This window comes from Neomonachus schauinslandi, chromosome 8, assembly GCF_002201575.2.
Source record: "Neomonachus schauinslandi chromosome 8, ASM220157v2, whole genome shotgun sequence".
Lineage (NCBI taxonomy): Eukaryota > Metazoa > Chordata > Mammalia > Carnivora > Phocidae > Neomonachus > Neomonachus schauinslandi.
Genome location: NC_058410.1, coordinates 50,640,056 through 50,664,583, shown reverse-complemented (window position 1 = coordinate 50,664,583; position 24,528 = coordinate 50,640,056). Strand labels below are relative to the sequence as shown.

The window sequence follows — 24,528 nt, the reverse complement described above, 5'->3', positions numbered from 1 at the left end:
TTATATTATATTATATTATATTATATTATATTATATTATATTATATTATATTATATTATATATGTATTATTTTATATTTTATATTTCACTGACAAATGCCATTGGAATTTTGATGGAGATTGCATTGAACATAGATTGCTTTGGATAGTATGGACATTTTAACAATATTCATCCAATCCATGAACATTTGTGTTGTCTTCAATTTCTTTTATCAATGTCTTCTTCTTTTCAGAGTACAGGTCTTTCATCTCCTTGGTTAAATTTATGCCTAGGTATTTTATTATTTTTGATGCAATTGTAAACGGAATTGTTGTTTTCTTAATTTCTCTTTCTGATAGTTCATTATTAGTGTATAGAAATGCAATAGATTTCTTCAGGGCATGTGGCTGGCTCAGTTGATAGAGCATGCAACTCTTGATCTCGGGGTTGTAAGTACAAGCCCCACATTGGGTATAGAGTTTACTTAAAGATTATCTTAAAAAAAAAACACAGAAATGCAACAGATTTCTGTACATTAATTTTGTTTCCTGCAACTTTACTGAATTCATTTATCTGTTTTAACAGGTTTTTTTAATAGGTAATATTATGTCATCTGCAAATAATGACAGTTTTACTTCTTCCTTCCCAATTTGGATGCCTTTTATTTCTTTTTCATGCCTAATTACTCCAGCTAGGGATTCTAATATAATGTGAATAAAAGTGGCAAGAGTGGATATCCTTGTCTTGTTTCTGATCTTAAAGGTAAAGCTTTAAGTTTTCCACTGTTGAGTATCCATGTATGTTTTTATATCCCTATTTAGGCTATAAGTTCCTGAAGAATGAGGAGTATCTTACACTTATAAGTCTCAAGGCACCCAGCAGCAGTGTCTCCATGTATTAAACACTCAAGAAATATTTGGCTAGTGAGTCAACTTGGCACAGTGGAGAAAGTATGCAGGCTTATGGAATAAGGGAAAGATTAATTCAAATCCCAGCTCTGCCATTTACTCGTTAGGTAAACTCGAACAATACTTAATATCCTGAGCCTCAGTTTCCCTAGTTTTGAGATAAAATCGGATAGTGTATATAATCTACTGTTATTTATAGATGTGGATAACTATAAAATGTTTAAAAATGAGTGCATTTTAACATTAAGCAGAAAATTAAAATGCCAGCTTTGAAAACATCATGATTCCTTTTGCCTCCTACTCCCCTGAGTGTAAGAATAACCCCACTCAAATGTACATGCTGGAAGGCACCCCAGCAATGACCCTTTTCTGCAAACCATCTTTTCCCTTGAATAAACTTTCCCCAAAACAAATCTGATGAATAACTAAAATAGGCCAGAGCGTCTTCTGAATTCTGAGTATAATAATATTTCGGCCACAAGAGGGCAGTGTGACTGTGGCTACTGTATGAAGTAGCCATTAGCATTACACAGCAGGACACTCTGTGCCTCAGTAACTGTTTTCATTTGAAGATTGATTTTATATACTTGAATTAATTTTATTCTTTAAAGCAAGAATAATTGAAAGCAGGATATTTCCACCACTTCCTTCTGGAACATCTTTTCTCAGGCTATAACTGGTTAAGTACAAACTTAACATCATTCTTCTCTGTTTAAAAGAGTGATTCATCTCTTTTCCTGGAGTCATTTCCTGTAGGGCCTTAAGAGGCCTTCTAGCTCCAAATTACTGTACATTCCCAGTTCTTGTTATGTTTCCTGCAGGCCATGAAGTTCATGGGTTTTATTATAGCCTTGCAAATTAGTAGAAAAAAATTTACTAGCCCATAAACATTTTATCAGCCTCATCTTGTTCCTGGGGGCAGATTGGTAACAAAATTGCTGAAAGCACTATTAGGCGTAACCTGCTCAGCTATGAAACTAATGATTGTTACGCAACCCGTTTCTAGCTTTTTATTTCCTCCTTGCAAATGCTGTCAACGTACAGTGGCTACGGGCCTGAATGTAACCAGGTAAACCTGTGACCCAACCCTGTGCAATCTGTAGCATGCGTGGTGAAAGTGATACACACACACGATTTCATTGGCAAATGGCAATCCCGCTCTCTTGAAAAGCCTCACTGGCCTCTGCTCAAGGGGATGACTGGCCAGAACATGCCCGCTCTCTCCTCCTCCTCCTTGTCCCTCTGCTCCCCCTACCCTGCAGCCAGACACCCAGAGGGAGAGTGGGCAGAACCTTGGCACACTATTTGACAAAGGTTTCTGATCTCCGGGCTGAGATGGATGTTTCCACACTCAGGAAGCTGACACCTAGGTGGTGTGGTGCAGTGGCCTAAGTCACTGTCTACTTTTATCCCTTTGCAAAGTCACACGTGTTTCTTTGTGGCTGCTATTCCCCACGTCAACTTAGACTTCATGTGGGCCGGCCTTAACATGGCTGAGGATAAATATCCTTAGCCCTACATTTTGGGAATGCCTGCCCCTTTCTGTAAGAGTAGCTGTGGTTCTACATCCTTCTCTTCCACACTGGTTATGGCTCTGCCCACCCACACTGGCCCACCTAGCACAAGGTGGCAGATGAGCCACACAATAATTAATAATGCAAGCAGATGTACCACAAAAGAGAAACAGTTTCCTGTAGGCAAGAGGGCAGGTGAGGACAACCACGGAGAAGAGGCCAGTTCTTTTTCAACCATCAGGACTTCTTCCCTCTTAGGTCAAGGCTCTGAGTAAGTAAGTCAGTGGGAGTTGGACTGGTCTCATTATTGGGCACTGGCTCCTGATTTGAGCTCTGCCCCATAAACAAAGGGAGTTGGTAAGGAAAGTAGAGAGCTGGCAGCAATAAGAGAGGGCGGTTGAAAGTAGGCTCCGCAGTGGTTCCTAGTCCTGGGCTGCTGAGCAGAATGTGAGGATGCTGATGACATGAATTTCAAGACAGACTTCAGGACCACTTCTTCCCAATGAATGTACTAAGAGAAGTTAAGAGATGTCCTGTGAAAATAGACTTCCACAAGGTTTTCTTCATTACAGGATTTCTCAGTCTTTCATAGGCCAAAATTTATATCTCCCAAAGGGAGAGATTATTTTACCACAAAACCTGTTTTTGAAATAATGTCATACAAACCTAATGTTTTAAGTTGCACACAAGGGAACTGTTTTTCTAATCATCTAATTTGGACCAGTTATTCTAAAGGAAAAAAAAAAATGTGGGCAGCTACATGCAAAAGAATGAAACCGGACCACTTTCTTACACTATACACAAAAATTAACTCAAAATGAATTGGAGACCTAAATGTGAGACCTGAAACAATAAAAATCCTAGAAGAGAGCACAAGTAGTAATTTCTCTGACAGCAGCCATTTTTGTTGGAAAAAAATCAGCATTTCCTAGATACATCTTCTTTTTTTTTTTTTTAAAAGATTTTATTTATTTATTTGAGAGAGAGAATGAGATAGAGAGCATGAGAGGGGGGAGGGTCAGAGAGAGAGGTAGACTCCCTGCTGAGCAGGGAGCCCGACGTGGGACTCGATCCCGGGACTCCAGGATCATGACCTGAGCCGAAGGCAGTCGCTTAACCAACTGAGCCACCCAGGCGCCCCTAGATACGTCTTCTATGGCAAGGGAAATAAAAGCAAAAATAAACTGTTGGGACTGCAACAAAATAAAAGCTTCTGTACAGCAAAGGAAACAATCAACAAAATGAAAAGACAACTTACTGAATAGGAGAATATATTTGCAAATAACATATCTGATAGAGGGCTGGTATCCAAAATATATAAAGGACTTACACAACTCAACACCAAAAAAGCAAATCATCCAATTAAAAATGGGCAGAAGACATGAACAGACATTTCTCCAAAGAAGACACACAGATGGCCAACAGACACATGAAAAGATGCTGAACACCACTCATCATCAGGGAAATACAAATCAAAACCACGATGAGCCATCACCTCACACGCATCAGAATGACTAAAATCAACAACACAAGAAAAACAAGCGTTGGTGAGAATGTGGAGAAAAAGGAACCCTTGTGCACTATCAGTGGGAATGCAAACTGGTGCAGCCACTGTGGAAAATGGTATGGAAGTTCCTCAAAAAATTAAAGATAGAATTACTATATAATCCAGTAATTCAACTACTGGGTATTTGCCCAAAGAATATGAAAACACTAATTCAAAAAGATATATGCACCCCTATGTTTATTGCAGCATTATTTACAATAGCCAATTTACAGAAGCAGCCCAAGTATGCAATGATAGATGAATGGATAAAGAAGATGCGGTATATATATATATATACCATAGAATATTATTCAGACATAAAGAAAGAATGAAATCTTGCCATTTGGAATGACATGCTCTAGAGGGTATAATGCTAAGTGAAATAAGTCAGAAAAAGGCAAATACCACATGTGGTTTCACTCATATGTGGAATTTAAGAAACAAAACAAACAAAAAAGACAAGCAAAAAAAACAGACTCTTTAATATAGAGAATAGACTGGTGGTTACCAGAAGGGAAGTGGGTGGCAGGATGGGGGAAATAGGTGATGGGGATTAAGAGCACACTTATCATGAGGAGCATGAGTAATGTATAGGACTGTTGAATCACTATACAGTACCCCTGAAACTAATATAACACTATATGTTAATTATATTGGAATTAAAATAAAAATAGATTAATTTAATTTAATTTAAAAATGATAATGTGTTGTTCCTTATTAAATAAGAGCAAAAATGGTTTTTCCTGTGTGACCAAAAAATAAGATTGAGGACTACCTCCAGGGTGTCTTTAGGGGGTTGGAGGTGGCATTCTCACGTTACATTTACAAATACCCAGGGTCCTAGTGAAGGGTACAAAAATTGCTTTTCATGCAGCTACATCTTTATTTCAACAAGCTCTTAATTCTTCTCAGATGTCACCTTGTAAGAATCCCCAAGTTCTAAAAACTGGTTTAGAGGTTGCCTGGCTCATGGTGTGATAAACTGATAAATGAAGAGGCTCAATGTTTTTTAGGCAGTCTCTGAATGCCTGATATCAGGAAAACCTGAAATAACACGTAACTTGGTGTTGCTGCCATTGTTTTAAATAATTGCCATGGTAACACATGAGATGAGAATGCAAGAAAACGTTTTGGCTGGGTCGTTTTGCAGGTTAGGGAGTGCTCCCTACCCATCTACAAGGCTTCCATGAGTCCTGCTAATCTTGCTCTGCTCTGCACCGTAAGGGCAATGATGAAGTTTGTTGTCCTTAGAGCATGTCTGAGGAAGTGGGGATTGCCAAGAATTACCGTCTGAATTCCAAATGGAGGAAACCAACCATCAGTGTTCAGGGCTCAAGAATAAATGACAATAACTCAGTACATATTGAATTGGGTTCATGTGATCTAGCCACAAACCTATAGATACTTTGCACCTATAGAAACTTCCTCTAGAGTGTCTTGTATGAGTACCTGTGTCAAATTGGCCCAAAAGGTGACCTGCAGAGCTCTGACCTGGTATGAAACTCAGCCATCTATTCTGAGAAACCAAAGTCTGACTTCAAGATGAAAAAACAGAAACTCAAGAAAGAAAGGAAGGAAGGAAGGAAGGAAGGAAGGAAGGAAGGAAGGAAGAAGGGAGGGAGGGAGGGAGGAAGGAAGGAAGGAAAGAAAAAGAAAGAAAGAAAGAAAGAAAGAAGAAAGAAGAATCCTTAATCTCCTCCAGAAACCTAGGGAGAGGGAGGAGGTGCATACCAATACTTGCGGCCACACGGAGAGAGGACTTAAATGGCCTGAGAAAGAATGTGTCATTCTAAGTGGAGAAGAAAACCGCTATTGTCTAACACTTAAATCAAAAATACTGTATAAACAGCTAACAGCTGTTTTTCAGCCTTTGCTTTTTAGAGCAAAAGCCAATAAAAGAAAAGACATACTCCTTCAAATGTGGTTTTTCTTCAGAGCCCAGATTTTCTACAATTAATTTCCAACCCAGAAGTAGGTCCTGCTTTGGATCGATCGTCTTGTTTTGAAGACTAGAGAAAACGACAAAGTTTAGTGCAGCACCACAGATCTGGATGGAGGCTGAGCCAAACGGACTTGCCATACCAAGGGGAAGGCATATACGAGTCAGGGGGAATCTTAGTATTAAAAACCAAAAACCAGTCCTCTCAAAACTCTCCTCAGTAAGTGCATATTGTAAGGAAGAAAAGTTAACTTTGCACACAGAAGTAGGAAACAAGGTGCGTGTCTTTGAGGTATTGTTTGATTTCAGGACCCTGAACTACAAAATCATCAAGGAGAGTAAATGACATGGTTCATTCTTTTGTTGTCCATGTTTGAAAGTCACCTGGTAAGACCAGGAGAACGCTAATGAGCACCCATCTTGTAAATAAGGAAATTACAGGGGACTTTTAAAAGGGATATTCATATGAAAAATTACTAGCTAAGTCTTATAATTATGAAACCAGAGGAATAAAATAACAGTGAGGCGAGGTCTGGTTTATAAACAGAGACTCAAAGATAAGGCCTTACTTATTCCCTCTTGGTGCCTCTGTTAATGCTGTTTACTCCGCCCCGAATACCAGCTTCAGTCCCTTAAAGGAAGTATTATACCTACTTCGGGTATCAGCTCTTCACTCATCTCTAACTTTTCTATTATAAAAATGTAATGTATGTACACACACACATACATGTATATGAAGAGTGACAGAGAGAGCTTTTAAACGTTCTCTTTCTCATATCTGTATTTTATCTTAAAATGTTGATGTGCAGTCTGTGTTTGCTTCCGCATGTGTATATCTTGCTTCAGTGTCCATATGACCTGAATATTATGAACACATGATACCTATTCCCAGTATCATGGCAGAGCCGATCCTCTGAAGGCCCTTCTGCTACCATTCTCTTAGATCCTAAACACAGTGTCATTTTTTTTTTTAGATTTCATTTATTTATTTGACAGAGAGAGACACAGCGAGAGCAGGAACACAAGCAGGGAGCCCGATGTGGGGCTCGATCCCATGACCCTGGGATCACAACCTGAGCCGAAGGCAGACGCTTAACGACTGAGCCACCCAGGCGCCCAACACAATGTCATTTTTAATGTGGGCTTGCAGATAGCAAAGGAACCCTCCAGAGTCCAAAGAAATGAGCAGCGAGCTGAAAGCCAAGCTGAGGTGTTAAGGTCAGTACAGGACCAAATCAAACACTAAGTCCTGGGCCCACTGAAGGTGCAAAAGCCAAACTCAAGTCCTGCTTTAAACTCTGACCCTTGAAGGGGCTAAATCAGTTGTCTCGGTCCTGGAGGAAGCAAATGAAAACCTCTTTTGGGTAAATAACTCTGATTTAGGCCTTCTGCACTACCACAGATCAAGCAAAATGCGTTCAGAATCAAACATCACCAAACAGCAAGAAAATAAGCCACAATAGGTAGGAGAAAGCAGAAAGCACAAACAAATTCATACTTCCAAGACTTTGGTACTAGAATTATCAAATGCAAATTTTTAAATACTGTATATGAAATATGACCAGGCAGATTTGGAAAAGAGCTAAGTAAAACAGTTTTTAATAAAAAATATAATTGTTGAAATTAACAACTCAATGGCTGGAGTAAACAGTACCTAAGACAGTTGAAAAGAGAATCAGTGAACTAGTGTGTCTGAAGAAATTACCCAGAGTACAGCACATAGAGACAGGAATATATGAAAGAGGGGTGAAGACATGGAAGATGGAATGAGAAGTTCTAATATGCTGATCATAAGAGTCCCAGAAAAGACTAGGGAGAACAGGTGAAAGGCATTATTCAAAGAGATAATGAATGAGAAGTTCCAGCACTGATGAGTGATATGAATCCACAGATAGAGGAGCATAACAGAGACCATGCAGGATTAAGAACAAAAAATAAAATCTGCACTAAGATACATCATAGTAAAACTGTAGAATGCTAAACTCAAAAAGAAGATCCTAAAGGCAACAAGCAGAAAAAAAAGGCAGATCACCGACAAAGAAACAATTAGGTTGTCAGCATAGACCTATAAAGGTGTCAACAGAAACGGAAACCAGAAAACAGGTAGAATATCTTCAAAGTGATAAGAGAAAAGAACCCAGAATTGCATGTGCTGCAAAAGCTGCTTTTAAGAATGAGTGTGGAATGAATTATTTTTAGATAAACATGATATGTGAACAAAAAATGAACAATATGAAGGGTGCTATGCTTAAGCCTCTTTCTGGGCATCATACCAGGAATGCTTTTTTGTGAAAAAAGAAAAAAAAAATTTAAGCAGGAGTTTAACATTTACTTAGCTGAGTGACAAAGAGGGTTTTTGGTGTTCCCTGACTCCCTGGGAATTCAGGAAACAATTGAGTTATTGGTGGTTTAAAATGTCAGAGAGCAGTAATCACAATGTGCTTCCCACTCTCAATTACTTTAAGCATTGTCTGATTTTGAGGCTTATTCTTGAGAACTAAATGTTTTTCTAGTATATATTGTGCAGTTTCCACATGCTCAGTATGACTAATGCATTAGTCACAAGTGACAATATAAGAGATTCAAGAAAAGACAGTCTTGGGCTCTGGAATGACTTTCTTCCCAATACTTAGCTCCCCCCCTCCCATCCAACCAATTATTGTCCCCTACCTCTGAGACCCACTCTATTCTGGGCAAGAGGTACCTCCAGAGTACAACCTGTTGCTTCTTGAAGACTTTACTTCAGTAAAAAGTTCCATCATCTCTCTTGGGCAGACATTCTCCCTGTATTTCTCATTCCTTTCCCTATAATCTCTTATCTACCAGTGGGGAAATGTGTGAGCCCAGCTGTTAAGAGAAGAGAAAGGAGGAGACAAGAGAAAAACTTACCTGGGGTTGGTACAACTTCAACAAAGATATTTTAAGCTGTAGTTTTTGTAATATGGAAAAGCAGGAACCAACCCAAGTATCCACCAATTAGGAACCAGCTAAGCAAACTTTAGCATCTGGAAAAAAATGGAATATGATCTTGCCATGGCTGATGATAAATGCAAGCCTGTGTGGACTCTGGCTCCATGTGGATTATGGGATTGCATCCAGTTGCTTATGTAAACTAATGTCAAACTGATAAACATAGATCACAGACTCAATTATGCACCAGGGTTACAATTAGTCATGCAGATAGAGAGCTAAGAATTAAAAAAAGATACAGAGTTTTCTAACTTATTAGTAAATTTGTTACTTATTAGTAAATTTGTGGTGAAAGTGTTTTTATGTTGTTTCCATTGCTTCCATGAATTTTTACATGTTTTTTCATAGAAGAGATACATCTTTATTTAAAATGGCAGACTAAAAAAAAAATATATGGTAAATATATTAGAGTCTAAACAGGAGACAGAAACCACACAGTAATTTCTACAAGGGAAGTTAACTATAAAGAATTATTAGGGGCGGGCGCCTGGGTGGCTCAGTTGGTTAAGCGACTGCCTTCGGCTCAGGTCATGATCCTGGAGTCCCTGGATCGAGTCCCGCATCGGGCTCCCTGCTCGGCAGGGAGTCTGCTTCTCCCTCTGACCCTCCCCCCTCTCATGTGCTCTCTCTCTCTCTCTCATTCTCTCTGTCTCAAATAAATAAATAAAATCTTTAAAAAAAAAAAAAAAGAATTATTAGGGGCGCCTGAGTGGCTCAGTTGTTAAGCATCTGCTTTCGGCTCAGGTCATGATCCCAGGGTCCTGTGATGGAGCCTCGCATCGGGCTCCCTCCTCGGTGGGAAGTCTGCTTCTCCCTCTCCCACTCCTCCTGCTTGTGTTCCCTCTCTCACTGTGTCTCTCTCTGTCAAATAAATAAATAAAATCTTAAAAAAAAAAAAAAAGAATTATTAGCAGGGAATTGGAGTAACAAGAGATTGGCTAGTAAGAAGTAAAGACTGCTCTAAAGAAAACAGTAATCACAGACACAGAGAAGAGCTATCGCCCTTATGGCTGAGACAGAACATTCAGGAAGAGGCCACCTCCTTCTAAGACTGAGATCTAGACCTCATTGGAGAGGGTACAGCCATGGAGCTCCAGAAGAGTTCATAAGGGGCAGCATGGGTGGGACTTTCCAGAGCCTGCTGTCTGGAGTACTGAGGAAGCCATCCATTGAGTGAGATACCATGCCCCAGAAATCACGACAAAGCTCTCCAGTGGGATGCCAGGGGACCCATCCAATGGGAGACAGGCCACCTTTGGCACTCCATTGTGAACGTCCTGTGGGGGCTCCAGCAGAAATCGTTCACAGGGAGGGGCCAGGGGAGCTGCCCCCAGGAAGGCCCCACAGCTGCCGGCCAGCTCGCAGGGCAGAAAGAGCCGTGCATGCCGCAGGACCCTGTCAAGGCAAGCCCGCCGGAACCTGACAGAGAAGGCCCAGCCTCTCACAACACCCCTCTAGGACCCTCTACTGACAGAACTGCACACCACACTAGCTGGCAAAGCAGAACCGCCAATAGGGGCTGGGTCCATTATTGCAGAACAATAATGAAGGGTGAATCAGGATGTGAAAGGCAACAAATTGGCAACTTTCACAAGGAATTAAGCTGATGGCTCTGCCTATGTTCATTCCAGATCGGAAGGCCTGGATTTTCCTATCAGAGAGCCAAGCTCGTGCCGGGAGCCTGGCTGCTGATCAGACAGCTGAGTGAGCTGGTTCTTAGCCTCCCTGTGTGCAAGAGCTTCTATGAAAGCCCGCTGGCTTTCCTTATGAATCATTTCAAGTCTACCCGAGGCAGGCTGGACCAAATGGGTCTCCCAGTCCTGTTATTTAAAATGCATATCTAACAGTACAAATAGATCCTTTAGTTGTGTCAAAGAAAATCATGAATTGAGAATACTGTAAGAATGATTTAAGAATAATGAACAATGAATATGTTTAGTGGTTAAATAAATGCCACTCGTGGTTGTAAAATTTCTGCAACATACTCTGGGACAATGCAGTGAACAAGAGCCTCGGCTCGGAGCGACTTACTGATTGTGTCATCTGGGGCAAATTACATCACCTCTCTGTGCCTCGGTTTTCCCACCTGAAAGTGGGGATAATTACGGTACCTGCTTCAGAGGATTGTTGGGAGAATTACGTAAATTCATGGTAAAGCCCTGCAGACCAGGTAGCCCAGAGCCCCCAGGGAGCACTTTATCTGCGAGGTATAATTATTAATATTTGAGAACAGAGGGGCGCCTGGGTGGCTCAGTCGGTTAAGTAACTGCCTTCAGCTCAGGTCATAATCCTGGAGTCCCAGGATCGGGTCCCGCATCGGACTCCCTGCCCAGCAGGGAGTCTGCTTCTCCCTCTGACCCTCCCCCCTCTCATGCTCTCTCTCTCTATCTCATTCTCTCTCTCAAATAAATAAATAAAATCTTTAAAAAAATATATTTGAGGGCGCCTGGGTGGCTCAGTTGGTTGGGCGACTGCCTTCGGCTCAGGTCATGATCCTGGAGTCCTGGATCGAGTCCCACATCGGGCTCCCTGCTCGGCGGGGAGTCTGCTTCTCTCTCTGACCCTCCCCCCTCTCATGTGCTTGCTCTCTCTCATTCTCTCTCAAATAAAGAAATAAATAAAATCTTTAAAATATATATATATATATATATTTGAGAACAGATACACCCAGACCTATGTATGCGAGGCCCCTCGCAAGTCTCCTACAATCTCTGCCGTTCTCCCTCCGTGGAATGTTGACCTTCCTCCCAAATGCTGTTCCTCGGGGGTACACAGCACCGTGCAACCATGGAATCATGCCGTGCAGCCCGGCCGTTCCTCTGGTCACGTAGGACACTGGCTTGCTCTTCTGTCATCAATGCTGGACAAAGAGGCCGAAAGCCAAAACAAGTAAGCTGTTCCCCACAGCACTGATCCGAACGGCTTGGGGCCTGGCCGTACCAGTGGAAGAGCTTGAAAAGAAAAACAACCAAAAACAACACACAGGCGTGTCTTTGTCATGACTGACCCAGCTCGCAGCCAGGCATGGAAACAGAGCAGCTTTATGAGAAAATGCCTTTCTTTCCACGCAGTAATTGAATCCAGTTGTGGGTTGAGGTTGTACATTAGTGGGATTTAAGAAAGTTTTGCGTCTTAGATACATCTCCTCCGGCTGAACAGTCTTTTCTTTCTATTAAATTCTCCTTAAGCAGGGTGTTAAAGCATCCACGGACGGTACGATGCTTTGGGATCCAGCTCTTGCACTCACCCTAGAGATACACGGGCAATCCCACAGACACTTCAAAAACTAAACTCATGGGTGAAGTCCAAGACGGTCCACTGGATCCTGAACTCCACTTTGTAGCAAATGGTGTTTGGGGCAGTTTTGGGGCAGCTGAATGTCCAGAACACGTTAGATGGACTTCAGCAGAATTCCTCTTCCAGGGGGCTTTCCTTGTCTGATTTACCATCCTGCTCCTGGAAAACCCCTACAGGGGAAGTGTGCTTGAAACTAGGACAGGATGTTTCGGAGTCAGATTTGGTTGCATCTTGTCCCGTGGCTATCGCTGCCTGCTGACAGCACGCTTTGCTCTGTTAATGAAACGAAGCAGTCCCCGTTCTAGCAACTGCCACCCACGTGAGGACAGCGAGTCTTACACCACCCAGCTGGAGTCCTGCCCTGGAGCCCTTGGGGCACACATTCAGAGCTCTTAGCCAGAAGCTCCTCAGCAAAGCATGCTTTTTAAATTTTTTAATTATTTTGGTAGTCTCGCCATGATGAAATGCTCCATATGGGTAGTAGAGTGGGATATGAGTTAAGTTGGAAAGAGTATATTTCCTTTATAAACATATAAGCAAAAGAGGTTATTGGGCGTGAGACTCTGATGTGCAGAGCTTACACCATGTGGCAGTCTCTCCTGTTCCCAGACTGTGAGCTTCTGTCTTCCAGCTTCCCCTTGGGAAAGGCTTCCCACCCGGATAGGTCAGGGTGCAAACACCTGGGGGACACAGACTGCAGGGACCACCCACAGAGGTGTGGGCAGGGCGTGCAGAAACCACAGGGATGGACGATGCAGTGGCGTGGAGCTAGTGACAGTGGGCACAGTTACTGTCCCTTGCCCAAGGATTAAAGGCAACCCACCGTTACTAGATGCAGAGAGAAAAACCAGCAACACTGCCTACCAGGGCAACTCCACAGGAAGGAGCTGGGGGAGCAAGACCCCTCCAGCTCAGAGCTCTGCTCTCCTGCAGGGGATCTCCACCGGCAGAGCCCACCAGAAGCGGGGACGGGGGTTAGGGGCCTATAGATGGCGCCACACAGGTCAGCCTCTCAGGCATAAGCAGGGCAGCGGATGGATGTGGAAGAGCCAGGGGGAGACACCCAGCACACACACCATAGCCGAAGCTCCTAGAAGGCAGGGACTAGGTTTTACTCATCGTTATGTTCAAATGCCTGGCACATAGTTGGTACGTGGTATATTTGTTTCTGAACAAATGTATGAAGGAGAGGATGAGAGCATACATACATCCATGAAAATGATCAGTGCCAGATGAAAAGTGAGTGGGAACAGGGGACAGTACTACCGAACCAGAAACTTCCACAGGAAAGAGAAGGCACTGTGGACCACCGAAGTGGAAACGGCTTCGTGGAGAAAGTAGGAAAGCTGGGTCTCAAAGGAAATGCCTGGTTAGATCAGTGGCGACACCATTCCAGGTGGAGGAAACAGGATGAGCAAGAACCCAGAGCCACATGTTAAGGAAACAATAGCCCAGTGTAGCCCAAGTGGAAGGTTTGGGCAGAGACCAGGAGCTGTCATGGGGACCAAGTTACACAGGGCAGAGGGTGGTGGCCGAGGAGCCTGCGACGTGCTGTGCATGCCGTGGGCAGGCTCTAGGACCTGGACAGCTGAGCACGCAGTGGTCAGACCAGGGGGGACAAAGACCAGAGGTTCCAGATAGGGACACCTGAACAAACAGGAATGAGAAGGAAAGGAGAGAGATGCCCCAAGTGAGAGAAAAGAGGAGTTGGTGCCTTGCGGGGAGGGGGGGTACACTGTGACCACGAGAGAGGCTGGGGAATGACAGCGCTGGTGGTGGAGGACCCTGTCGGAGCTGTGCTCTCCCCGAGGGCCACCCTACCCAGCAGTCATGTCTGTGGCCCCCCGTCACTGTCGTCACAAGAAAACTGAGGCAGCTGCCAGAGGACACTCCCCAGCTCTGCCACTGAGGTCCTCTCCTCAAACTTTGAAAGCTCCCAATGCAAAACTTCCAGGAGATGTGGGGAGCAGGCAAGCTCTGGCGGGGGGCGGGGGGCAGCATGTAAGCCCCACCCCACCTCCTTCAGGCCTCAAAATAGTAGCCGAGCTCTGGCCTGGAGGGGGATCCTGGCCCACATCCATCTCCCCATCTCCGCTAGGATGACACTTGGGTAGGAAGACAGAAATCTCTGTCCCTGGGGAGCCTGGCCCCCAGGAAGGCCCACCGGCACTGGAATTTGGAAGCATGGGCATGGCTGAAATCAGCAACTACTGTGCATCCCAGTTGTGAGGAGCAGGCCCATCTCCAGGCCTCCCCAGAGCTTTTCCCTTCGCCAGCTGCTGCCCCACTCAGGCACAGACTCCCTGTCACCTGGCCTGTGATGAGCACAAGGTGCGATCTCGCAGGGAAGTTCTCCCCTAGAGCCCTCTGGCGCTCACGCGGCTCCACAGCCATGCCTTCAAAGACATAAAGTAAAGAGAAAGCCCTCAGTGCTGAAATCTTTGTTGATTTTCTAAAATTGAGTGGGAAAGAGGAAAAAATGAAGGCAAAGGCAAATTGTCTGTGAGTGAAATCCTGCTATTTCTATTTGAAGCCAAAATTTCTAAATTAATAACAAGCACCTACTTGTGCTGGCCCTGGGCTGGGCACAGGACACTAGATGCCCAGGATACAGCCCCAGGTCTGTTTCAGGACCTCAGCCTGTGACCAAATACCCCCACCTGCACCCACGTTCGTTTCCGAGGCTGCTGGACAAACGCCCACAAACGTGGTGGCTTAAAACAATGGAAATGTATTCTCTCATAGTTCTGGAGGGCAGACGTCTGAAATTGAGGTGTTGGCAGGGCCCTGCTCCCTCCAGGGGCTTTGGGGAAGATTCCTTCCTTGCCCCTTCCAGCTTCTGGTGACACCAGGCATCCCTGGCTTGTGGCTGCATCCCTCCCATCTCTGTCTTTATCTTCATATGGCCTCCTCCTATTCTTTCTTTGTCTTCTCCTGTGTCTCTTGCAAAGGTACTTGGCATTGGATTTCCAGCCCACTGGAGACTCCAGATGATCTTATTGCAGGGTCCTTTAATTACATCTAGAAAGACCCTCTTTCCAAATAAGGTCACATTCCCAGTTCCAGGGGTTAAGATGTGGACATATCTTTTTGGGTGCCACCATTCAACCCACTCTACACCCCCCACCTTCATTCTCCCCCTGCCTTTGGATCCTATACTCAATCCAGAAACATGGTCAAGTTACCTCATCAAAAGAAAAATAAATTCTTTCTATCCTGTTACCCTTTCAAGCTGTGCCATCCTTCCTTTTGTTTCTACACTCAGCTACCAATTTCTCTAAAAAGTAATCTGTATTTGTTACCTCCATTTCTGAGTTACCACTTAATTTTTTTCCCGCTTACTTTTTAAATCAGTTTATTTCAAGCATAGAGAGAAGTATAGAGAATAGTATGACTTCTTTTTTTACTTTTATTTGCATCTATTTTATACAGAATTTACTCCCGGGCCCTAAGATTTTTGTTTCTTTGCTTTCTTCTGGGATATCTTTTTCTTCTCTGCAACCTCCTCTCCTGGTTTAGGAACGGTCTGCTCTTGTTCAGTCAGGATCAGCTCCATGTGGCAGGGAGAGCTCACATACAAGTTAATCCGACCACGAGCCCTCTTAAGTTCTATGCCTCATCTTGGGGGCTTTGTTGGATGTACTTGACGACCAGGGAATCTACATCTAGCCCCTTAAGTTCAGCATTACTCTCTGTGTGTGTAAGCATGTGCAGTAAAAATTCAGCGCTCTATTTGGGCCACCGACCCTTTGTCCAACCCCAGTGTTTGGCCCAGGCACACCTACCAACTCCACCATTGTCTCGATGAAATGGCGCATACACCTTCTGCAAAGTGATGTCCTTCAGAGACTCAGTGGCTTTTCAGATCTGCATACTCTTGATGGCCCGGGCAGTTTCACGTGTGTTCTTAAAGTGAACACGAAGATTTGAACATCTTGATGTGCATGATTTTGTAGGGTTTTCTGGGTCAAGTGAATAGAGAGCCATTTTCAGAGATCACCTCAGGCCACTTACGGAAAGAGAAGACTTTTTTCAATGTTTACATTTTTCTCCCACTTACTTTTTTTGTGGTAAAAGGTGACATAGAGTTTGCCATTTTAATAATTTTTAAATGTACAATTCAGGGGCGTCTGGGTGGCTCAGTTGGTTAAGCATCTGCCTTTGGCTCAGGTCATGCTCCCAGGGCCCTGGGATTGAGTCCTGAATTGGGCTCCTTGCTCAGCGGGGAGCCTGCTTCTCCCTCTCCCTGCTGCCCCACCCCCACCCCGCTTGTGCTCTGTCTCTCTCTCTTTCTCTGTCAAATAAAGAAATAAAATCTTAAAAATAAATAAATATGCAATTCAGTGGCAATAATTATAACCACTTACTTTTTTTTTTTAAGATTTTATTTATTCGTTTGACCGAGAGAGACACAGCAAGAGAGGGAACACAAGCAGGAGGAGTGGGAGAGGGAGAAGCAAGCTTCCTGCTGAGCAGGGAGCCCGACGCGGGGTTCGATCCCAGGACCCTGGGATCATGACCTGAGCCGAAGGCAGACGCTTAACGACTGAGCCACCCAGGTGCCCCAACCACTTACTTTTCAATGTTTTGTAATTTGGTTTCAACCCTCACCAGTGTCCTATAAGCATTCTCTCAAAGGTCAGCAGCTCCCATCTTCAACTTTCTCTGCCTCTTTACCAAATTGGATATTGCTAACCACAGCCTTCTTAAAACTCTTCCCTCAGCTTCCAGGACCCCTGTTCTTTTCTGGTTGGACTATTTCTCTAACCCCTTCCTCCCATTCCCTAAATCAGTATTCTTCAAGGACCTGCCCAGTTCCCCTTAGTTTTGATTGCTCCCTTGGGAACCCCTCATATTCTCATCCAGTGTTACGGCTCCAACCAACCCCTCAGTGTAGGTGACATGAGCTAAAAGCTTAGCTAATAGTTTAATGGGGCGCCTGGGTAGCTCAGTCGGTTAAGCTTCTGACTCTTGATTTAGGCTCAGATTGTGATCTCGGGGCATGAGATGAGCCCCATGTCAGGTTCCGTGCTCAGCAGGGAGTCTCCTTCTCTCCCCCTCGCCCCAACACTCTCTCTCTTTTCAAATAAATAAATAAATCTTAAAAAAAAAAATAAAAACTTAGCTAATAGTTTAAGCCTCTGAGTTGTAGGGGCACACATCCAGTTGCCTTCTAAGCAAACCCACTTAAATATCCTATCGACAATTAACATAAGAATAAATAAATAAATAAATAAATAAAAAATATATATCCTATCGACACCCCAAACTTAGTATATCCAAAAGGGGTCTCATGGTCTCTTCTTTTAAACTTGTGCTTTGTAGAGAGCAAAATGGAGTCTCTCATGTCAAGCAGGAGCCTGGGTCAAGCAGGGACCTGTGTTAGGCAATGACACAAGCAGTTAAGGTACTGCAGCTAAGAGACATCGCCAGGACCAACGTCAGCTGACGCCCCAGAACTGATAATGAGCAGAACCAGAGGAGTCTGCAGAGACCCAAAACTGATTCAATCCCTTTAAAAAGGGGAGGATTTAGGCAGCAAATGGCCAGACTCTTCAGACCTGACCCCTCTATGTCTGACCACTTAAAAAAGGCAACTGCCCCGAAGGCTCTGTCTGATGGGTCTCGCAACAGAACCGAGAGCCTTCCCTGCTTGAACATCAGAAGCAGGAAGTGCTGAGAAATGACCTGGACCAGACCTGAGGCCTTATCTCAGCTGTGCGCCCAGACTGACTTCGAGTTTGGTTTGTTCACTTCCTGCACCCTTCTGATCTTGTTTGCTGTGTGGCGTGTCTTCTGTCCTGCTCTGGGTGGTGTAAGAAGCCAAATTTAATTCCATGGCGAATTGTCGTTGAGTTTGGAATCCTGAACCTGCTTTAGAATTGTTATTTAACTTTGCTTTATGACTGAATAAAGCTGACATCATGGAAAGACACAACTCGTGTGTGTGCCTTCAAAGCGTGCTCATGACACCCTTCCTCCGTGTTCCCCCACCTCTGAACATGGCACTACCGTCTTCCCTGTGCGGAAATCTTGGCACCGTCTTTGCCTTCCATATCCAAATGCAAACTCTGATCCTGTAACTTCTGTCTCTACAGTAGCTCTCCCCCGCCCCCATGCCATCTTTTCCATCCTAACACTCTCCAGATGCTAATGCCTGCCTTCCTGCTTCCACCCAGCAGACTCTAGTGGACCTCTCCTGGGCCTCCCTGTCTCCACTCTCTCTATATTCCATTCTGTTTCACATATTAATAAATTGTTCTCCCTGAAACACAGTTCTGATCCACTTCACCAAAAGCCCTTGGTAGCTCCCACTGCTTTGAAAATAAAGCCTAAACTCCTCAGCTGAACCTTCAGTGCCCTCCCTGAAAACTGGCCCTGACCTCCTTCTGACCACCACATCTCCTTTGCTCCAGCCACACAGATGAATAGTCTGTCCTCTGGACACATCCCATATTTCCTTCCTTACCTTACCCCCATTCAAAATATGGGTTTCATGGTCTTCTAAAAGGCCTCTTTTCTTTCTGTTAAAATATGAGTAACAAAATAAGTGATACTGACTAAAGAGAAGAACTGCCAAATTCCACCAAGTAGGATCACCCGCCTCTTATTTCCTGTACCGAACAGAAAACACATCCCAGATTATTCTTATCATACAGGGTTACAAACAGAGCTTTGTTTGCTTGTGGAATTCACCAGCTTGGAGTGGAACCATCACCTTTGGAGGACTCAAACATTTTCTTGGCAACTCACCTGTCGGGAAAAGCATCAACTTTCCTGCTCTGAATTTCTGTGACAGAAAGGGGACTCTGGGAGCAGATAAGATGGTAACAGAAACTATCACTGCAAACCTGAAATCTTTTGACTGAGAGTTTCGGAAAGCCAAATAACATTAGCGATGTGACGCAAAAATTAAAAGAAAACCAACCCAGAGAAATAAGAGGAGGTACAAAGAGAAAAGGCTGTAATGTGCTCCCCTGGGTGCTCCCTTCTTGTGCATTTCAGTTCCCAAGCCCTTGGTCTGACCAAGAGATGGCATCAGAATGCTTCTACGAAGCCCACGTACACCTCACCAGTCCGGGCACACCAAAAGGAAAGAGTTCTTTTGGAAAACCTAGGTGTGGCATCCTTTAATCCATATTAAAAGGCCCAAGTCGTGCATCTTTTTGGTCTATACAATATCTGAAATTTTAGATTCTTCTTTTAAATCCCTTGTCCATGTGGTGCTATTTCTGTCCCTGTGGCCTTTGAGATGTTCAAAAGCAACTGAAGCTTTGGCTTCTGAAGCTGCAAAAGCACTCTGAGCACAAAAATACCTCCGACGCTCAACCAAACACAAGTTTAGGGAATGGGGTATTTTCTTAGCGGAGAAGGATACTCTGGCGTATACAACCGTGGGCTTGAATCCTGTAGTGGGAGCTACTAGTTGTGTTGCTCTGGGGAAATTATTCACCCTCCCTCGGCCTCACTTTCCTCATCCCTGCAATGAGATGATTAAGTTACTCTGCAGAGTCCTAGTAGGATTAAAAATAACATGTCCAGAGTGTAGGGCAGGACCTGGCACTGAAAAAGTTCTCCTTAATGGTGAAATTATTTTTAACACTGTGAATTTGGTTGGAAATGAAGACTAGATTATCCTTCATTTAGAATCCTCTTTTGTTTAGAAGACACATGAGGGTTTTTTCTTTGAAGAAAAGGAAAAAAAAGAGAAAAAACCCTGTAATATTAAATAAATTAAGGTATGTCCTTCAGATTTGTGTCCATTTAATATGATTTATTTAATTTAATCACACCTCCAGTATGACCCTGGCACTTACTACACTCAAAAGCAAAATCTTCCCATAATCTATTTTGTCATAGTTCTTCTGCTCCATACCAGGAGCTTTCCATATTTTCCTGAGATAGAGATTTCCAGGATATTATTCCCAGAGCAGAGCCCAATTTTCGGGTGAGGATCCAACTCTCCCCGGCCCTTTTAGCACCTGTGGGCTGTATGAGGCTTCAGCCCCCAGCTCCAGGGCTTGGGAAGTGGCCCAGAGGTAGCCAATCAAAACATCGTATTCTCCGGCCAGTCATTGGTTCAGAGATGAGCATGTGACCCAAACCAATCCGGTGAGAGAGTCCCTAGGGAATTGTGGGAACCACACTCACTCTTCCCCGCCGTAGGTGGGCAAATCCGAGAGGGTGCGAAGCGGAGGCCGCGGTCGCTGTGTTATCGCGACATGGCAGTTAGGAAGTAGCACAGAGGCAGGCGGAGCAAGGGAGAGAAGGTTCAAAGCCCCGCGACAGAATGGGATTTGAGCGTGGGGGGAATAATCCAGAGTTGAAATGGCAGAAGGGGCAAAGGACGAAGAAATTAAAGGATGAAAGAGAAGAGGTAAGAGGAAGACTAGAAAAAGAAGCAGATGAAGCAGGTAAACAGAAGGAAGAAAAGGACAAGAGCAGTTTCTCCAGCGTTCTCTGAGGTCCAGCCCTTTCTGTTCCTCCACCTTTTCTTCTCTTCACTTACCTGTATGTTCTCATTTATTCAACTAAGAATGTATATTACTTGCAGAGGAAAAAGAGGATAAAATAACCAAGTGTCGAGGCTTCAACTGGGGTGGAGCTCAGCTGCTAGTCACCTGGCGGGAAGGGCTCTTTCCAGGAGAGCCAGATACCCACCCTATCCTCAAGCAGAGGCATTACCTTTGCCTCTCCAGTAGGACTAACCTGGACCGAAGCTGCCAGAGCCTAGGGAGGCTTGGCCTCAGAAACCACCCCTCTGCTGAAAAGGGACACATGGCATATGAGGTCTTTCCTTGCTGGACCAGGTCTCTCTCCTGTTTTCCTTCCAGGCAGACAGGCAGGCCATGCACTAAACAGCCAGCTGCAGAGAAAAGGCACCAGTCCAAGGGCCAGGCATGCTGGGAGTTCCCCAGGAGCAGGGTAGAGAGGGTGGATGGTCTCATGGCCCCTTTCTGGCCTCATTAGCATCTCACTCACTGCTGGGAACCAGAGTACTAAGATGAAAAGTCTTCACAAAGGTACTGTGCCTTTGTGGGGAAGACAGTTTTTGGGTTTTTTGTTTTGTTTTGTTTTGTTTTCAATACATTAAAGCTTTTTATTTTTCTTAAACACTCTTCCCAAATGTACTATACTAAGTCTACCTTCTCCATTGGGTAGTCTACCTTCTCCATTGGGTAGTAGATCTTTCAATGGCATCTTTGGCAGATCCACAATTTTCCAGTTGTTTTCAGATATTAAACCTCAGTAGAATTTAAAACATCCATTCCAGACTCAATTCTATTCTCACGTTCTCACCTCCCTCATCCTGTGCAACCTAGACCGTGATTGATTGAAGGTCGAATTCTAGGCCACTTCCTACCCCTACTTTCTCCTTCCAGGTCAAATTCCTCTAGTGTGTTGGGCTAAGAGTTAGAGCAGGGAGAGGGCAAGCGTCTTATACAAACAGACCACTGCTGTAGCCTAGCGGTGGTGGCTGCTTCGCTGGCAGACCTAGACTGACTGTTGATGCCCTCCAGGAGGTAGACACCCAAACACTTGCTTCCTGGGGGATACATGTGAGTTCTTCAGAGGGACTTGCAAGGCAGGGATATGGTAAATCCAGGTTCAACCCTTCCATGCTCTTCAGCTCCCATCACTGAATGTATACCTACAGACTCTTTGAGCTCAAGCTCCCTGGGGAGTAGGAGAGAACTATCTTGGGATGGAAATGGAACAAATCCAACTACTTTCTAAGTAACATGCACATGAACCACAGAGAACTCATTCCCTAGCCTTGACAAACTGGGTGCGTTCCAGCTTCTCCTTGCAACCCTTTTTTGTGCCTTCTCTTCTTTCTCCAAGACTCTTCTCTGCTCCTAATGATGTATACTGGTGAATCAGTAAATCCTTTTCTTACTCAATTGTCCAACTGGAGAACTACTTTCTAACCCAATCTTTATTAATGATTTTCTTTGAAACCCCTTAGTGGAGAGAAAATACAGCTATCTCCACTCTCATCCCCACAAGAAGGAGAGGAATTGCCTCTCCTCATACCCACTATACTCCAATGACTCTTAAATTAACTTCTCTCTTTCCTCATCTTGTTACAGAGAAGATGGTGGTTGGTGGTAATAGGGCCACATCTGTCTCCTCTTAGGAATCCTTGGTTCTCTGGCTCTTATGAATGTTGGCTTGAGTATTGAGTAATTTTCTTTTCTCACTCTTGGGTCCTGGTACCCAGGTCAAAGGAAGAGTCCCACCTAAGAGCTTGTTACATGTTTAAATGAAGTTCCATTTCCAGAGTTCTCCATCCCTTCGTGTAGAGGAAGAATTTTATCCTGTTTCTTTTTCCTTCTGCCTGAAGGACTTTCTTTAACATTTCTTCCAATACAGGTTTGCTGGGGATCAATTCTTTCAGGTTTTGTGTGTCTAAAATCTTCCTTTTGCATTCATTTTTTTTTGAGAGATACTTTTGCTGGGTATAGAATTCTAGGTTGACAATTTTTTCTTTCAGACTCTCAAAGATTATTGTTCCTTTGTCTTGCAACTTGCTTTACTTCTAACAAGAACTCTGCTTTCATCCTTACCTGTGTTCCTCTGTTCATAACATAACTTTTTTTTTTCTCTGACTACTTTTAAGATTCTCTCTTTTTCACCAGTTTTGAGCAATTTGATTATCCTGTGCCTTGGCAGAATGTTCTTCATATTTCTCTTGCTTGATTTTCACTCTATTGAGTGCTGGATATTCTTTTATTTTTAAGATATTATTGGGTGTTGTTCTGAGACACCGTTAAGTTACTTGGAAATAGTTTGGTCCTTTCAAGACTTGCTGTTAAGCCTTGTCAGGAAGGACCAGGGCAGCCTTTAGTCTTAGGCTGATTAGGCCCATTCCTGAGACAATACCCTTCTGAGTACTCTACTCAATGCCCCATGAATTACAAAATATTCAACTCTGGCTGGTGAGGATAGGAACTATTCCCTGTCCTAGGTGGGCTCTAGGGATTATTCCTTCTAATCCTTGTGCTTCTTTCCCTGGTCTCATGGAGTTCCCTCACATGCCATGTGCTGATCAGCACTCAGCTGAAGACTTGAAGAGGATGCTCTGTAGAACTCCACAGTGTCCTCTGGTACAGTTCCCTCCTCTGCAGTATTCTGTTCTGTGAATTCTGGCTTCACTGGTCTCCCTGGGATCCCAGCTCCATCTCCTCTATTCAGGGATACTGCTGGGCTCCACCCATATTCCCTTTCCCTGCACTATAGCCTGGAAATTCTCTGAAGGTAGTCAGCTGGGGACGATCACAGGATTCACTTCCTTTGTTTCCACTTTTCCAGGAATCAGTGTTGTGCACTGCTGGGGGTCCAATGTCTGAAAATCATTGGTTCAGTTATTTTTCTGGTATTTCACTCATCAGAATGCTAGTTTGAGTGTGCATTTCCTGGAATTCCCAGAATCTGAATGTTAGCCCTTAGATGGGCTTTAGAAATCAGCTAACTCCATACCTCCCATTCACCAGTGAAGAAACTGAGGTGGGGAAAGGGCCTGTCTGAGTTTGTGGCAGGCCCTGAACTGGGCCAGTTCTTCTGACTTCAGATGAAAGTTGTTAGGAAAGAAATGAGCTCCCAGGAGAGAAGAAGGAGCTTGAGGAACTTCAAATCAAGAGTCCTGTGTGTCAAAGAGTAAGAGTCAGTTTCTCTCACTGTCCTCCTCATTTCAACATTTGCCATGTTTAGTGCCTTCACTGACGTTGACCCCTTACCTCAATTTCTGCATTAATGAAGAGGCTTTTATTCCTTCCCTCCATCCTCTACCATGTCAGTCTTCTAGAAGGATATTGTGGAATCTCAGAACCAGGAAGAGGCAGATAGTAGAACTGGAATTTGAGCTCATACCCCAGAGACTTCCCAAGATCCTCTGAGCAAATGCATCATTGTATAGACAAGGAAACTGGGACCAGACAGGTTCACTGGTGCACCCAAGCAAGGCAAAGATCTTGGTTTTGCACTTGGATGCCCATGTCTGAGAGACAGTGTGTTTTAAGTGTTAAACAGGCAGCTCTTAATGATGCTGTATTTTCAATATATGTTCAGCTCACTTTGTTTCCCTGCAAGAACCACTTCACACCCAACTGGGTTTCTGTGTCAGAAACTTTTCCAAGTCTTTTCGTCCATGTTTTCAGTGCACTTATAACAGTCTGTTTTGTTTGTTTATCCATGCAGTGGGGTGAAAATTCCCGACAGAAACCTGGGGTCACTGTGAAAGGAAGCTTTGGAGAGGAGGATGAATGCCAGAGAAGAGAAGGAGGAGGAAGGAAGGAAGCAATGAAAGCAATAAGCCCATTTCTCAGGTCACTTCAAAAGCCTCCAATCTGAGATACTGAGCAGATAAGTGTC

General features: G+C 44.0%; 1 protein-coding gene across 1 annotated transcript in view; it reads right to left on the bottom strand.

The window, feature by feature from the left end:
• SLC22A16 (solute carrier family 22 member 16) overlaps positions 1 to 24,528 on the bottom strand; it is a 110,626-nt gene that overhangs the window by 71,003 nt on the left and 15,095 nt on the right. Inside the window, exon 3 of the mRNA XM_021693350.1 lies at positions 18,907 to 18,962. Within this exon, the coding sequence (XP_021549025.1) occupies positions 18,907 to 18,962 (56 nt within the window). The remainder of the gene's footprint in view (positions 1 to 18,906; positions 18,963 to 24,528) is intronic.